This window comes from Carcharodon carcharias, chromosome 11 (genome assembly GCF_017639515.1).
Source record: "Carcharodon carcharias isolate sCarCar2 chromosome 11, sCarCar2.pri, whole genome shotgun sequence".
NCBI classification, from domain to species: Eukaryota; Metazoa; Chordata; class Chondrichthyes; order Lamniformes; family Lamnidae; genus Carcharodon; species Carcharodon carcharias.
The window spans coordinates 32066462-32082840 of NC_054477.1; the positions used below are offsets into that span (position 1 = coordinate 32066462).

General features: G+C 41.1%; 1 protein-coding gene across 2 annotated transcripts in view; it reads right to left on the reverse strand.

Moving 5' to 3' along the window:
• Positions 1 to 16379, reverse strand: part of LOC121283980 (F-BAR and double SH3 domains protein 2-like) — a 261393-nt gene that overhangs the window by 37768 nt on the left and 207246 nt on the right. For both annotated transcript variants that reach the window (XM_041198843.1, XM_041198844.1), the window contains one exon: positions 14844 to 15005. In XM_041198843.1, the coding sequence (XP_041054777.1) occupies positions 14844 to 15005 (162 nt within the window). The remainder of the gene's footprint in view (positions 1 to 14843; positions 15006 to 16379) is intronic.

Genomic DNA, 16379 nt, shown 5'->3' on the forward strand with positions numbered 1-16379 from the left:
ACACAGGGATTTTAAGACGACCCTTTAGGAGGGACGGGCAGGAGAGGCAGTGGGATTTTGGGAAGGGTTTGACACAGCAGGAAAACTGAAAGGTCTAAAGGTGGATAAATCACCTGGACCAGATGGATTACACCCCAGAGTTCTGAAGGAGATAGCTGAAGAGATAGTGGTGATCTTTCAGGAATCACTGGAATCAGAAGGGTCCCAGAGGACTGGAAAATCACTAATGTAACCCCCCTGTTTAAGAAGGGAGTGAGGCAAAAGATGGGAAATTACAGGCCGATTAGCCTGACCTCAGTCATTGGTAAGATTTTAGAGTCCATTTTTAAAGATGAGATTTCAGAATACTTGGAATTGCATGGTAAAATAGGGGTTTCATCAAGGGGAGGTCATGCCTGACAAATCTGTTAGAATTCTTTGAGGAAGTAATGAGCAGGTTAGACAAAGGAGAGCCAATGGATGTTATCTACTTCCAGAAGGCCTTTGACAAGGTGCTGCACAGGATGAGGGGGGATCTGATTGAAGATCAGGAAGATAAGAGCCCATGGTGTTAGAGGCAAGGAACTAGCATGGATAGAAGATTGGCTGTCTGGCAGGAGGCAGAGAGTGGGGTTAAGGGGGTCCTTCTCAGGATGGCAGCTAGTGACTAGTGGAGTTCCGCAGGGGTCAGTGTTGGCACCACAACTTTTCACTTCATACATTAATGATCTAGATGAAGGAACTGAGGGCATTCTGGCTAAGTTTGCAGATGATACAAAAATAGGTGGAGGGACAGGTAGTATTGAGCAGGCAGGGAGGCTGCAGAAGGATTTAGACAGGTTAGGAGAATGAGCAAAGAAGTGGCAGATGGAATACAACTTGGGAAGTGTGAGGTCATACACTTTGGTAGGAAGAAGACTATTTTCTAAAAGGGGTGAGAATTCAGAAATCTGGACTGCAAAGGGACTTGGGAGTCCAGTCCAGGATTCTCTTAAGGTTAATTTGCAGGTTGAGTCGGTGGTTAGGAAGGCAAATGTATTGTTGGCATTTATTTCGAGAGGACTAGAATATAAAAGCAGGGATGTGCTGCTGAGGCTTTATAAGACTCTGGTCAGACCACATTTAGAATATTGAGAGCAATTTTGGGCCCCGTATCTCAGGAAGGATGTACTGGCCCTGGAGTGGGTCCAGAGGAGGTTCACGAGAACGATCCCAGGAATGAAAGCCTTAACATATGAGGAACGTTTGAGGACTCTGGGTCTATACTCGATGGAGTTTAGAAGGATGAGGGGGGATCTGATTGAAACTTACAGAATACTGAAAGGCCTGGATAGAGTGGACGTGGGGAAGATGTTTCCATTAGTAGGAGAGACTAGGACCCATGAGCACAGCCTCAGAGTAAAGGAAAGACCTTTTAGAACAGAGATGAGGAGAAACTTCTTTAGCCAGAGAGTGGTGAATCTATGGAATTCATTGCCACAGAAGGCTGTGGAGGCCAGGTCAGTGAATGTATTTAAGACCCAGATAGGTAGGTTCTTGATTGGTAAGGGGATCAAAGGTTACGGGGAGAAGGCAGGAGAATGGGGTTGAGAAACTTATCAGCCATGATTGAGTGGCGGAGTAGACTCGATGGGCCGAATGGCCTAATTTCTGCTCCTATGTCTTATGGTCTAAAATAGAAGTTCAGCAGTAGAAGCGGAGTGAGAAGATCCAAGGTATGTGAGGAAAAGACAATTTAGAGGAAGTTGCACAGGTAGGGCAGAGTGAAACCACAGAGGGATTCAAAGGTGAAGATGAGGCCTTTACATATAGTGTGCTGGGGACAATGATGATATTGGTTGTTAGATGCTGAGGGTGAAAATCCAAAGGATCTGGTCAGGCTTGGTACATGAGCACATGAATCTCAGCGCAAAAAAAACTGTACAGACATTGTGCAAAATTAAGAGATTATGTACAAGATGCATAAAAGTGGATACATATTAAATGGCAACATGTTTGAGGTGCCACTACCTAAACAGCTCTGGTATTGCTGTACAGGGAAAACCTCTAATTAGGTAAATAACCTAAAATAAAACAGTGTCTCCTGCCAACACAAGACAGCCGTGCAAAATGCTTGCACACTTGTCTGCACGTGCAGAAAACCAATGACGTCACTTGCAGGAGACACAGTGGATCTTGCTTCTTCCCGGTGACAGGCCCAGGTTAAGGGGAAGAGGCTCCGGAGCAGGAGATTCAGAAGCTGCGGGGAGGCTGTGCCCTGACTGCCCACCCGCCATGGGTCTCAGAAACTGGGTGAACGGCTTCAGGGACTGAATAAGATCCAACCAGAAGTAGCCCCAGAGCTCCAAAGGCAAGATAGGAACTGTAATCTGGAAAAGTGGCCGTTACCAGGTGGATCAGAAGCCTCCCCTCTCTCCCCACCCCAGATCCATTCCCCCCCTCTGCCCCATCGACTCAGAGAACATACGAAATACAAATTAGGAGGAGTAGGCTACTCGGCCCCTTGAGCTTGCTCCGCCATTTAATAAGATCATGGCTGATCTGAACGTAACCTCAACCCCACATTCCTGCCTACCCCTGATAAACTTTCGCCCCCTTGTTAATCAAGAATCTATCTAGATCTGCCTTAAAAATATTCAAAGACTCTGCTTCCACCATCTTTAGAGGAAGAGAGTTTCAAAGACTCTCAACCCTCAAAAAATTCTCCTCATCTGGGCTTTTGTTAATGAGGCTTTGTTAACCACTGTCTTTAATAGCTGTTTGATAAGCATCTCTGCTCCTGGGTGCTGCCTACTCGATCACAATGACGTCACGGAGTAAAACAGTACAACTACGCATGCATTGCGTTGGCAGCAAATGCAGCCAAAATAAAATGTATTGTTGCGAAGCAACCTTGTGTGTTCAGCTTGTTGATAGCAATTTAAAACTTAGCAAAAGGTCGGAGGATAATAGTAATTAATACTCAGGGAGTATGTACTGTTTATTTATAGGTCTTCACCCAATAGCCTTACACTCATTTGAGCTGCGGGATAGCAGTTTTTGCTAAAGGAGCAAGGTTTTGTGTTGCAGGCAACGGCTTTATCATTCTCTGGTCTAGCAAGTTTTCTTCTATAATAAAATTGTTCTCTACAATTAAATAAGTATTTTTATTTGCTACTGCAAAACCACTTTTGATGAGATTTGTGCTGCATTGCTAAATAATCCAAGAGTCTGACATTATCACTGTTCTGTGCTCCAGCCAACTTGTCCCATTTCCCTGTGATATTGCTTACTGAAGGCAAAGTGGTAACAATTTTAAATACTGAAATTAGTCAATACTTGCTCAATTTGAGAGTCAGAAAGCTAGCAAGCAATACAATTGAGTCAGAAAGCAGCAAACACAATTTAGCCAGAGTAAACATGAAATATTTGAAAGTTGCAGATAGAACAAGGCAGTCATCATCACTAGATTGTTTTTGTAGGCAGATGTCTTTCAGCTCGTCATTAAATATACATACATGTTTCATCACAACAAGCATAAAGGGTCACATTAGGTATAACAGAAGGGCAAACTCATTTAGTAACACTGCTAAATGTAGGTAAATTATTCAGCTTACAATATCTCTGCGTACCTGCTGAGCTCATTTCAGCTCTCATTACTGTACGCTGCTGCAATACATGTGAATCACAGGATTACAGCACAGGAGAGGGCCATTTGGCCCATTGTGTCTATGCTGGCTCTGTGAGAGCAACTCAGCTGGTCCAATCCCCACCTTTTCCCCGTAGCCCTGCAAACTATTAAGATAATTAAACAATTTCCTTGTGAAAGCCACAATCGAATATGCCTTCACCACACTCTGAGGCAGTGCATTCAGGTCCCAACCATTTGCAGCATTAAAAAAATTGTCCTCATTTTACCTTTGGTTCTTTTGCCATTCACTTCACATTTTTGACCCTTCTGCCACTGGGAACAATTTCCCCCTATCCACTCTGTAGAGACTCCTCACGATTTTGAACACAACTGTCAAATCTCATCACAACCTTCATTTTCTTCAAGGAGAACAGCCCCAGCTTCTCCAATCTATCCATGTAACTGAAGTCCCACATCCCTGGAACCATTGTAAATCTTCTCTGCACCTCTGGCAGTACCTTCACACCCTTCCTAAGTGCAGTGCCCAGAATTGGATATAATACTCCAGTTGAACCAGTGTTTCATAAAGGTTCACCAAGAACTCCTTTGTATTCTATGCCTCTATTTATAAAGCCCAGGGTGCTGTGTCTTCTTCATCCTTTCTCAACTTGCCTGTCACCTATGACTTGTGCATTTTTATCCCCAAGGTCCCTCTACTCCTGCACCTTTTAGAATGGTATATTTTATTTTATATTGCCTTTCCTCAGCTTTCCTACAAAAAATGTATCACTTCATACTTCCCTACATTAAATTTCATATGCCATGTGTCCACCCATTCAACCAGCCTATGTCCTCTTGGAGCTTCTCACTATCCTCCTTACAGTTCACAATACTTCAAAATTTTGTGCCAGCTGCAAATTTTAAAATTGTGCTCTGCATACTCAAGCTACGTCATTAATATTGATCAAGAAAAGCAGTGCTCCTAATACCAATCCCTGCAGTATCCCACTATATACCTTACTCCAATCTGAAAAACAACTATCCACCACTACAACACAAAACAAAAGCAAATACTGCGGATACAGGAACAGAAAAGTCTGGAAATACTCAAGAGGTATTGCAGAATCTGCAGAGAGAGAAAGAGTTAAAGTTTCAGGTTGATAACCTTTCATCAGAACTCAACATGTTCACCACTACTCTAAGTTTCCTGTCACTCAGCTAACTTTGTATCCATGTTGCCACTATCCTTTTTATTCCATTGGCTTCAACTTAGTTGATTTGCCTGTTGTATGGTACTTCATCAAACTGCTTCTGGAAGTCCATGTACAGCACACCAACCACATTATCCTCATTAATCCTTTCTTTAACCCATCAAATTGCTCAATTTATTTGAATATGATTTGTCTTCAACAAATGCACATTAGCTTTCCTTAATTAACCCACATTTGTCCATGAGACTGTTCATTTTGTCTCCAATGATCATTTCTAAAAACTTTTTCACCACTGAAGTTAAACTGGCTGGCATGTATTTGCTGGGCTTATCCTTTTACTTGTGTTTGAACAAGGGTGTAACATTGGCACCATCCCTATATTTAAAGAGGACTGAAGATCATGGCTAATAGCTCCACAATTTTCACCCTTACTTCCCCCAGTATGCTCGGATGCATTTCATCCTGTCCTGGTGACTTTCTCAACTTTAAGTACAGCTAATGACAATGATGTCACCATCTGTCCTCATGGGATTTGAACCTGGGTCCTCAGAGTATTACCCTGGATCTCTGGATTACTTGTCCAGTTGTAATATCACTATGACACAGTCTCCCCCAAAGGGGGAGGCCAAGGTAAATTGGAATCAAACTCCTCTGTATCAGCCAGCCAAGGTGAATTGGAATCAATCAGCTCTGAAGAAGAGTCACACAGACTCGAAATGCTAACTGTTTTTCTTGCCACAGATGCTGTCAGGCCTGCTGAGTTTCTCCAGCATTTTCTGTTTTTATTTGATTTCCAGCATCCGCATAATTTTGCTTTTATATTAAATTGGAATCAAAGATTGGCTGCCTTTAAAGAGATGTTCAGGTATGATCAAGGTGCATTCCCACAAAGGAGGAAGATAGGACAAACAAAGCCAATGATCCTTGGATGATGAAAGAGATGAGTGTAAGATGAAGCAGAAAAAGCTTGGATATGCCAGATTGAGAATACAAGTGATAACCACGTTGAATATTGAAAGTTCAGAGAGGAAGGGAAAAAACAAAAAGAGAAAATGTGAGAAGAGACTAGCAGATAACATAAAAGGGATCCTGAAGTCTTTTATTGGCATATAAAATAGTAAAAAGAGGACTAGGGCAATTTGTAACTGAAAAGGAGATTTATACATGGAGGCAGCAGGCATAGCTGAGGTACTAAACGAATACTTTGCATCTGTCGTGACAAGGAAGAAGATGCTGCTGAAGGAAAGGTAGCTGAGGCACTGGATGGACTAAAAATTGATAAACAGGATCTGAAGAAAATCTTGCTGCATTTGGATATGAACTACTTCAGTATCTGAGGAGTCGCGAATGGTGCTGAATGTTGCACAATCAGCGAATATCCTCACTTTTGACCTGTTGATCGAAGGAAGGTCATTGATGAAGCAGCTGAAGGTGGTTGGGCCTAGGATACTATCCTGAGGAACTCCTGCAGTAATGTCCTGGAACTGAGATGATTGACCTCCAACAAACAGAGATTCCAACAAACCAGCAGAGAGTTTCCCCCCCCAGTTCCCATTGGCTCCAGTTTTGCTAGGGTTCCTTGATGTCATACTCCGTCAAATGTTGCCTTGATGTCAAGGGAAGTCACTCTTACCTCAGGCATTTAGCTCTTTTGTCCATGTTTGAGCCAAGGCTGTAACGAGGTCAGGAGCTGAGTGGCCTTGGTGAAACCCAAACTGAGCGTCGGTGAGCAGGTTATTGCTAAGCAAGTGCCGTGTGATAGCACCGTTGATCATCCCCTCCATCACTTTACTGATGCTCGAGAGTAGACCAATAGGACGGTAATTGGCCGGGTTGGATTTGTCCTGCTTTTTGTGCACAGGACATACCTGGGCAATCTTCCACATTGCTGGGTAGATGCCAGTGTTGTAGCTGTACTGGAACAGCTTGGCTAGGGGCACAGCAAATTCTGGAGCACAAGTCTTCAGTACTATTGTCGGAATATTGTCAGGGCCCATAGTCTTTGCCATATCCAGTGCCTTCAACCATTTCTTAATATCACATGGAGTGAATGACTTGGCTGAAGACTGGCATCTGTGATGCTTGGGGTCTCCGGAGGACGAGATGGATCATGCACTTGGCACTTCTGGTTGAAGATTGTTGCAAATGCTTCGGCCTTATCATTTGCACTGATGGGCTGGCTCCCCCCATCATTGAAAATGGGGATATTTGTGAAGCCTCCTTCTCCAGTGAGTTGTTTAATTGTCCACCACCATTCATGAGCAGAGCTTAGATATGATCCGTTGGTGGTGGGAGCGCTAGCTCTCTTTATCGCATGCTGCTTGGCATGCATGTAGTCCTGTGTTGTAGCTTCACCAGGTTGACACTTCATTTTTAGGTATGCCTGGTGTTGCTCCTGGCATGCCCTCCTGCATTCAATGTTAAGACAGGACTTTGTCTCCATAAGGACTGTGTGGTGGTCACTCCTACCAATACTGAGATGGACAGATGCATCTGTGGCATGCAGGCAAAGCGTTATCTTTATTCTCTTGGCTCTAACCAAATAAATCTTGTCCTTGACCCGACTAGGATATCCTCTCTCTCCAGCACTGTAACATTCTCTTTTACCAATAATGCCACCCTTCCTCCTTTCTTTCTTTCTTTCCCCATCTTTCCTGAACATCTTGTATCCTGGAAAATTTAGTACCCAGTCCTGTTCTTTTTTCAAGCTGGGTCTCTATTACTGTCACAACATCATACTTACAACTTGGGTAATCTGCACCTACAGCTCACCAACCTTATTGAACAGATTGTGTGTTCACATATGTGCATTATAAACCCAAATTAGATGTTATACCTCTGACTCCAATCCCCATGTAACACCATATTATTTCTAGTAATATCTGTCTCTCCCAATTCTTTGCCCGCCTTGTTTTTCCTCTCTAATGCTACATTGTGGTCACAATCCCCCTGCCAGCTTAGCTTAAACCCTTCTCAATAGCATGAGCAAACTGACTGCAAGGGAATTGGTCCCGGCTCTGCTGAGGTGCGACCATTCTAACCTGTATAGGTTCCACCTTCCCCACTTGCCATCTGGAAAACTGCTATTTGTTATTGGTGCAAAAGACAAAAAAAAAATAACTTGCTTTGATATATTGCCTTTCACAACCTCAAGAAGCTTTTTTTTTTCAAGTGTTTTGAAGGATTGTATGTAGGAAATGTAGCAGCCAAATTACACAGAAGTTCCCACAACCAACGTGATAACAACATTATGAGAATTTGTTTTAGTCACATTGGTTAATGGACATTGTCCAAGAAAATGGGGAAAACATTCCTATTCTTTTTAAATCAGTGCCATAGGATTTTTTGGGTTCACCAAAGAGGGAAAATGGGCTTTGGTTCATTGCCACATCGTAAAGGCATTGCCCTCTGACAGGACAGCAGTCCCTTCGTACTATACTGGAGTGTCAAGCTTGGTTTTGAATTCTGGAATGGAATTTGAACACAACTTTGTGACCTTAGAGGTGAGAGTGCTACCAAAATGAGCCACACAATGTCCCTACTAACACTATAAATAAATCACAATAATGATATCTGAAGGCACCTATAGCAAAGTTTACAAAGTTGCAGGCTAAGAATAGATAAAGAGACCAGTCAGCCAATGTTAGTTCATCCATCCAGAGTTCTCAAAGTCTCCCCCCACCATCCCTGGCACTTTAGCACCCAATTAGAGTTATGGCAGCGTTAATGATACACACAAGCCTTTCTAACCTCTCTTTTCTAATCCTATCACACAGTACAAAATCTATTGAATTCTGTCTCATGTGCTTATTGAGCTTCTCCTAAAATGCATGTTTGTTATTTGCCTCAATTATTCCACATAGCCGATTCCACATTCTTACCAATCTTTGGGTAAAAAGGTTTCCCCCGAATTCCCTATTGGAGTTATTAGTGACTATCTTGTAATTATGGTCCTTTATATTTTGATTTCCCTACAAATGGAAACATTTCTATTTCTAATAATGAAGGGGTTCAATAGGATAAAGGCCTCTATCAAGTCATCTCTGAGTCTTTTTTTATATAGGCGAAAGAACCTCAAGGCTGTTCATTCTTTTGTGGTGGTTAGAATCTCTCCATTCTGGTATCATTTTTAAATCTCTTTTTGCATTGTATCCAATGCCTCTATGTCCTTTTCATAACAGAAAGCTAGAACTGTGCACTGTACTCCAAGTGTGGTCTAACCAACGTACTGTAGAAGTTTAGCATAACTTCTCTGCTTTTAATTTCTACCCCTCTAGAAATGAATTCCAGTTCTTCCTCACTTTAATAAAAATGGCTTTAATAGCCTTTGTTACTTTTAGTGACTTATGTATTTGTATCCCTAGATTCCTTTATCCTTTACCCTACTTAGACTCTAATTATCCAAGTAGCACGTGGCTTCATTTTTCATACCAAAATATAACACTTTACACTAATGTACATAGAAATTCAATTGCCAATTAAACACCCATGCTTCAAGTTTATTCAGTCTTCCAGTATATCGTTATTTGAAGAGGAAAAAGAGGAATCTGAAAAGGAAAAAAATCGCAAGGCTACAGGAAAAGCCAAGGGAGTGGCACTGGGTGAATTGCTTTTGCAAAGAGCCAGCCCTGGCATGATGGGCTGAATTGCCTCCATCTGAGCTGTAACCATTCTTGATATTGTCAGTGTTCCTCTGCAGTAAATACGCCCCCAATCTGATACCATCCACAAATTTTTAAATTGTACTGAAATTCCAGAGTCCAAATTGCCAAGGATGTAGCTAACTCAGCCTGGCCAACTCAATCCAAGCTTCAGTGAATGGCTCAGCAGTGTGCAGGTGTTGCCTGATTGCTGCTGAGTCAAAAGCAAAATACTGCAGCTGCTGGAAATTGGATGTAGAAATATAAAATGCGGAAATACTCAACATTCATATGGTTTCTTAAAAAATTCAAAGGTTTGCACATTCACCATCTTTTTGGATGTCAACACCAATCTTCACATCAATCTGTTGTGTGAAGAATAACACCCTGTCACTTCTCCTAAATATACCTTTCACTAGTTTGAACATGTACTCATATCCAGGCTAACCTAGAAAACACTATGCAACAAGTAGGGGGATATTGGGTGATGTGCCTCAGGGGTAATGTAGTCCCCTAGAACGCATTTTGATTATTTTGTGTGGTATAGCGCTGGATTTAATATTTGCATATTATCTATATTATATATTTGAAGTTATCCATAGGTGTGTTCAAGCTGTTCAGATATACTTACTTCCGGTGTCACAATGTTTGTATTTTTGTTAAGTTTATTCACAGGATATCTACGTTACTGGTAAGACCAGCATTTGTTGCCCATCCCTAGTTGCCCTTGAGGTGGTGGTGGTGACCTGCCTTCTCGAACCATTGCAGTCCCTGTGGTTTAGGTCCATGCACAGTGATGCTAAGGAGGGAGTTCAAGATTTTGATCTGATATGGTTTTATGTCAACATTTTATATTGGCAACTTCCTTATCTCCACATAACATGTTATAATGGCAAAACATGATTAAAGTCAACAATTTGTAATGGAGAAAATACAAGCTGCCAGTCACACAGTAGTTGTATTTCTATCACTAGGTGGTGCTGTGCTGCAAGCTGATTAGGTCAGCCAATTTGTCCACACTATTTTCAGGTATTATTTTTGCCTCCTTATTGGGTGCTTATAACATCATTTTGTTTGCTTCACTCCTCCTTCCCCAGGAGTTTTTCTGCTAAGCAGCTTCTTTTCGTAATTGCTTAGCTATGATAGTATGGTTAATCAACAAGAATTGTTTACAAACACTTTGTGCGCACAGATATAGTACTAATTGTTCAAAGCAAAATTAAGTGGATGCTGGAAATCTGAAATAAGAACAGAAAACGTTGGAAAAACTCAGCAGGTCTGGCAGCATATGTGACTCTTCTTCAGCTCTGAAGGGTCATATGGACTTGAAACGTTAACTGTTTCTCTCTCCATAGATCCTGCCAGAGCTGCTGAAATTTTCCAGCATTTTCTGTTTTCATCACTAATTGTTCAAGTGCCTAAACAAATGCTATTTCTTTGGTTAAGTATTAAAGAGGCTTCCTTATCAACACTGACAATGCATTCAAAATTTGTCTGCAGGCTGTCAGAGAATTTGAGCTCAAATTAGTTCATTGCTTAAGAATCAGTGGCTGTGACTATATGTACTGTATTGGATGCAGCTGCTGGAACAAACTTACAGTGTTAACAAAAATGAAGTTGGCAATGGATTCTGGTTTTAAATGCAGGTAATTTGCATGAGCCTCACTATTTTCAATCCTCATCAAGGTGATTTTTCTGTAATGCCATGCTTCAAAGTAATAAAGCCATTCCTCAAAGAGGACTCACACACACTATTTTGTTTTTTCTGTAGGCTGACCAACATCCACGCAAGAAAGATTGCAGGAGGAGGGGTAGTGCGAGGTGAGGGTTTCCTCCAGTCACGATACCATAAACCATTATGATAATTTGCTTCTTAGCATTATCTCTGTGTGACATTTATCATTGGTGAAAGTTCATTCTGATATGGTGCAGCTTGTGAAAAAAGAAATTTTATCGCGAATCTAGTTGATAATGCTTTTCCTGGCAATATTGCTTGCCTCCCCATGTGTGGTACTGTACTTGATTTGCATGGTGCATTTTAATTAAGTAATGGATAACAGAAATTAAGAAACTTTGAATTAAGACATTTTGATTGTAATGTTAGCTACAAGTGTAGTAGCAAACCAACTTTCTCTTTCTTGGCTCAAATATTAATAATCAAATATTTTTAAAACTTGCCTTTCATGCAAGTATGGGTGGCACAGGAGATCATACACTTAGTTAAACATAAAAGCTTCAGGTTTCTTTAACTTACTGTATAAGTGTGGGTGCTGCAAAAAAAGATTGCCAATGGGGGAATTATTCCAATGGTGGTGCAGACAGCAAAACAGCATGTCCTCTGACTCACATAAACAACACACAGGATAGACAGACATCTCTACCTCATAATGAAAATAAGTATTGAGTCTAATGCTATTTTTTAAATTGTTAACGTTGTTGGAGAAAAATAATTTCTTGCTAGCTTTTCTGACCTTGATAACCTAATCCTTTCTCCAAGGAAAGCTATGAATCTAGGGAAATTTGGTTCTTTATTAACTTAAGGATGTTTTTATATAGGTATCTTCCACGAGTAGCTGAACTGTGGGCCTTGAAGAGACAAGCTATATGAACAAGCTTCCTCTGAGCAGCTAAAAGAATGAAACTCCACCCTAGACTCACTGTGAGCAATAATACGTGAGATTGTAATATATATATTAATACTTTTACTAGTTATTACTAGTTATACTACCTAATCTGAAACAACTTTCTGGAAAATAAGTGCTTCCTTTATTCAATTTGGTCTTGTAACATTCAAAATGGGTCTCCTTACAGGAAGAGGTAGTTTTTGAATGACATCAAATAAAATGAAAATCACCATCAACATTCTGGATGGGGTCGTCATTGACCAGAAATGGAACTGAATCATCCATAAAAATGCTGTGGCTATAAGAACAGGTCAGAGGTTGGGAATCCTGCAGCAATTAACTCACATCCTGACTCCCCAAAGCCTACCCACCGTCCACAAGGCACAAGTCAAGAGTGTAATGGAATATTCGCCATTTGTCTAGATGAGTGCAACTCTAATAACATTCAGAAAGCACGACACCATCCAGGACAAAGCAGCCTGCTCAACTGGCACCCCATTCACCACCTAAACATTCATGCCTCCTCTACCAGCGCACAATAGCAGCAGTGCATACCATTTACAAGATGCAGTACAGCAACTCGACAAGACTTCTTCAACAGCCCTTGCAAACCCAAATCCACTTAGAAGGACAAAGACAGCAGATGCATTGGAAGTTCACCTGCAAGAATCCCTCCAAATCACCATTCTGACTTGGAACTATATTGCCGTTCCTTCACTGTAGCCAAGTCAAAGTCCTGGAACTCCCTCCCTGTCAGCACTGTGGCTGTACCTGTACCACAAAGACTGCAATGGTTCAGGATTGGCAATAACTGCTGTTCTTGTCAGTGATGTGCACATCCCATGAACTAATCTTTAAAAAAGTAGGTTGTAAGTAACTACACCTCTTTCAATAAATTAAAATACATGGTGCCACATCTGATTGCAACTGCCTACGAGCACAGTATTCATAAACACTTATGTAAGCCGAAAGTTGTGATTTTTAAAAAAAGGTATGCATGTGTTTTAAGCAGGATAGCTATATAATGAGTAGAGCACATGCTGTGAATAGGGACAGGAGAAAGCCATTCAGCTCCTCAAGTCTCTTCCACCATTCAAACAGCCTGATCTGTACTTCAATTCCATTTGCCCACCTTTAATCCATATTCTTTGATAGTGTTACCAAAGAATTGTCAGCCTCAGTCCTGGAAAATTTCGATTGATCCAGCAGCTATAACTTTGTGTGTAAAAAGATTCCATATTTCCATTAGCCTTTGGGTGAAAGGTGTTTCCTGATTTCATTCTTCAAAGACCCAGCCCTAATTTGGATATTGAGCATTTTGTTCCAGGTGGCCCCATTAGAGGAAATAATTTCTTTATAATCACCCCAAAACTTTCTTTCTATAATTTTAAACACAATTAGATCAACACTAAGCCTTCTAAACTCAAGCATTAAAGGCCAACTTTACGTGAACTGTCCTCATAATTGACCCATTTAAGCTCTAGAATCATTCTGATGAAGAATTTTCAGATGTTTCTTCTTTACCATTAACTTATCAGATATACATATAAACAAAAAGCTCTCCTTACACACCATTATTGGTCATCTTGCATAGTAGTTGTCATGAAGAGGTGTAATATTAATTTAAATATCGAATAAAAATGTGAAAAAACATCAACAATGTTATAAAGTGCCTTTAACATCGTAAAAGATTGCAAGGTGCTTCTCAGGAGCATTACTAAACAAAATTTGACAGCAAGTCACATAAGGAGATATTAGAGCAAATGGTCAAAAGCTTGGCCAAGGAAATATTTTTCAAGGAGCATCTTAAAGAGAGGTAAAGAAATTTAGGGAGGGAATTCCAGAGTTAAGCGCAAAGGCAGCTGAAAGCACTGCCACCAATGTTGGAGCAATTAAAACGGGGGACGTACAACGTGCCAGAACTGGTGCAACACAGAGATCATAAGGGTTATAGGACTGAAGAATGTTACAGAAACAGAGAAGGGGTGAGGCCAAGAAGGAATTTGGAAATAAGGCTGAGAGTTTTAAAATTGAGGCATTGCCAGACTAGGAGCCAATGCAAGCTTTAAGTCGTTCATTCTAAAGATTACATAAAAACACAGGACCGACAAGAGAACAGGGCTTGGTGCAAGTTAGGATTCAGGTAGTAGAGTTTTGGATGAGCTTCAGTTTATGGAGGGTGGAAGACAGGAGGCTGGCCAGAAGAGCATTGGAATAGTTAAGTCTAGAGGTAATAAAGATGGGGGTTTCAGCAGAAGATGAGCTGACAGTGGGGCACAGTTAGGCATTGTTACTGAGGTGGAATTAGGCAGCCTTGATGATGGTGGGATACGTGGTCTAAAGCTCACTTCAAGGTCAAATACCACAATAAGATTGGAAATGCTGGATTCAGTCTCAATAGCCAGAGAGAGTGATGGAGTCAGTAGCCACGGAGTGGACTTGTGCCAGGGACTGTAGACAATGGCTTTGGCCATCCCAATATTTAGCTGGAAGAAATTTCTGCTCATCTAATACATCTTCAAATTACCCTCCAAGTCTTATGCTATCCTTCCAAATAGCAATGTAGGGGTATCTGCATCACATGAACTACAGTAGTTCAAGGAGGAGTTTCATCACCACCTTCTTAAGAGCAATCAGGGATGGGCAACAATACTGGCTTTGCCAGAGAAGCTCACATCCCAGGAGCAAGTAAAAGAAAGACCAACAGACAGTAGAGTTGTCAAGGGAAGTGGTCAGGAGGTACAGCTGGATGTCATCACCATACATTTCAAAGTCTTACCAAGTGCACAGTTTCATTGTTGGCGAGTGGTGGGAGGCTTGCCCAACGCTCATTTTCTAATTCTTCCATTACTTGATTCATGGCACTTTTCAACCATGTATCCACAGCAACCCCAATCTGTCTCAGTAACTCCAATCGTGCTTCTGCCTTTAGCTTAACTGTCTGCAAAAAAAATTTACACTTATTAAAAGGGTTTTTTTATCTGAACAGCGTAAATGCTGTGTAACCACGTATGTTTCAGTTCCTGTGTCTATCTGGCAAGCTCTAAACTCTATTTAGTTCAACACAACGCATCCCTAAATTATAGCTATTTTATAAGACAGTTCATTAGCATAAAAACAATTAGACATAAATTAAAAACCATTTTTTTTCTGTTCATGGCATCAATGTTTTAGAATTTATAAGGAAGCTCCTGTCCTTTGCTATCTTTAATTTGCAATCAATGCTGAAATCTGTTCTTCATCAAACACGCTTCCTTGAACAATATGTTGTACATCAACTAAGGCTAAAACTATTTAGGTCTAGTATAGAGGAATAAGGCAGGGTTAATTAATAATCTCATGGTAGAAGGTACTCTGGGAAAAGTGAGTCCGAAGGTGACATACTCCAATCCAAAACGAGACTTTTAAATGTAAACATGGCCAATTTTATGGATATGAGGGTGCAACTGGCCAAGGTTGACTGGGTAAATAGATTCAAACATATGGTAGTAAATAAACAGTGGGAAACATTTAAAGAAATAATTTAAATTTTTCAACAGAATCATTTATTTACATTCATTTAAAAACAAAAATCAACAAGATGGATGCAAGAGTGTTAAAAATAGCATTAGATTAAAAGAAGAGGCTTTTAATGCTGGGAAGAATAGTAGTAAGTCTGAAGATTGAGAGAGCTGTAGAAACCAACAAAGAGTGACTAGCAAGTTGATATAAAGCAGAAAAAAATAGGAGAATAAAGTAACCAGGATTAGAAAAATGGACTGTGTATTACAAGTATATAATATAAAAAGGAGAGCAGCTAAAGAAAATACTAGTTCCTTGGAGGCTGAGGCAGGAGAAATTATCATGGGAAATGAGGGAATAGCAGAGTTATTCATCAAGGGCCAAATCTTGTGGTCTGACTGATATGGGAATTGTCTGGGAAGATTCAACTTCTGATTGGCAATTCCTCTGCTGCCCAGGGCTCTTCCTGGGTAGTTACCCAGAAAATGTTAGACAGATTAAAACCTAGACTAATTTCTAGGTAACTCCAGAACTCACCCCAATCACTCACACTGGCCCCGCCAATTCCCTGACTACCCTTCGCCCTGACCCAACCGCCCCTCCTGGACCAGCCGACTACCCCCAACCCAGCAGATTACCCCCTGACCTGACTACCCTTCCTGACTCAACCACACCCCCCCGACTACCCCTCCAAACCCCACTGTACTCCCGCGAACCCAATCATCCCGCCACCGAGTGCCCCTCCCGCCCAACACTTCACACCCCACCCCGCAAACAGACATGACTAAACCCCGACCCAACTACTACCTGGCCA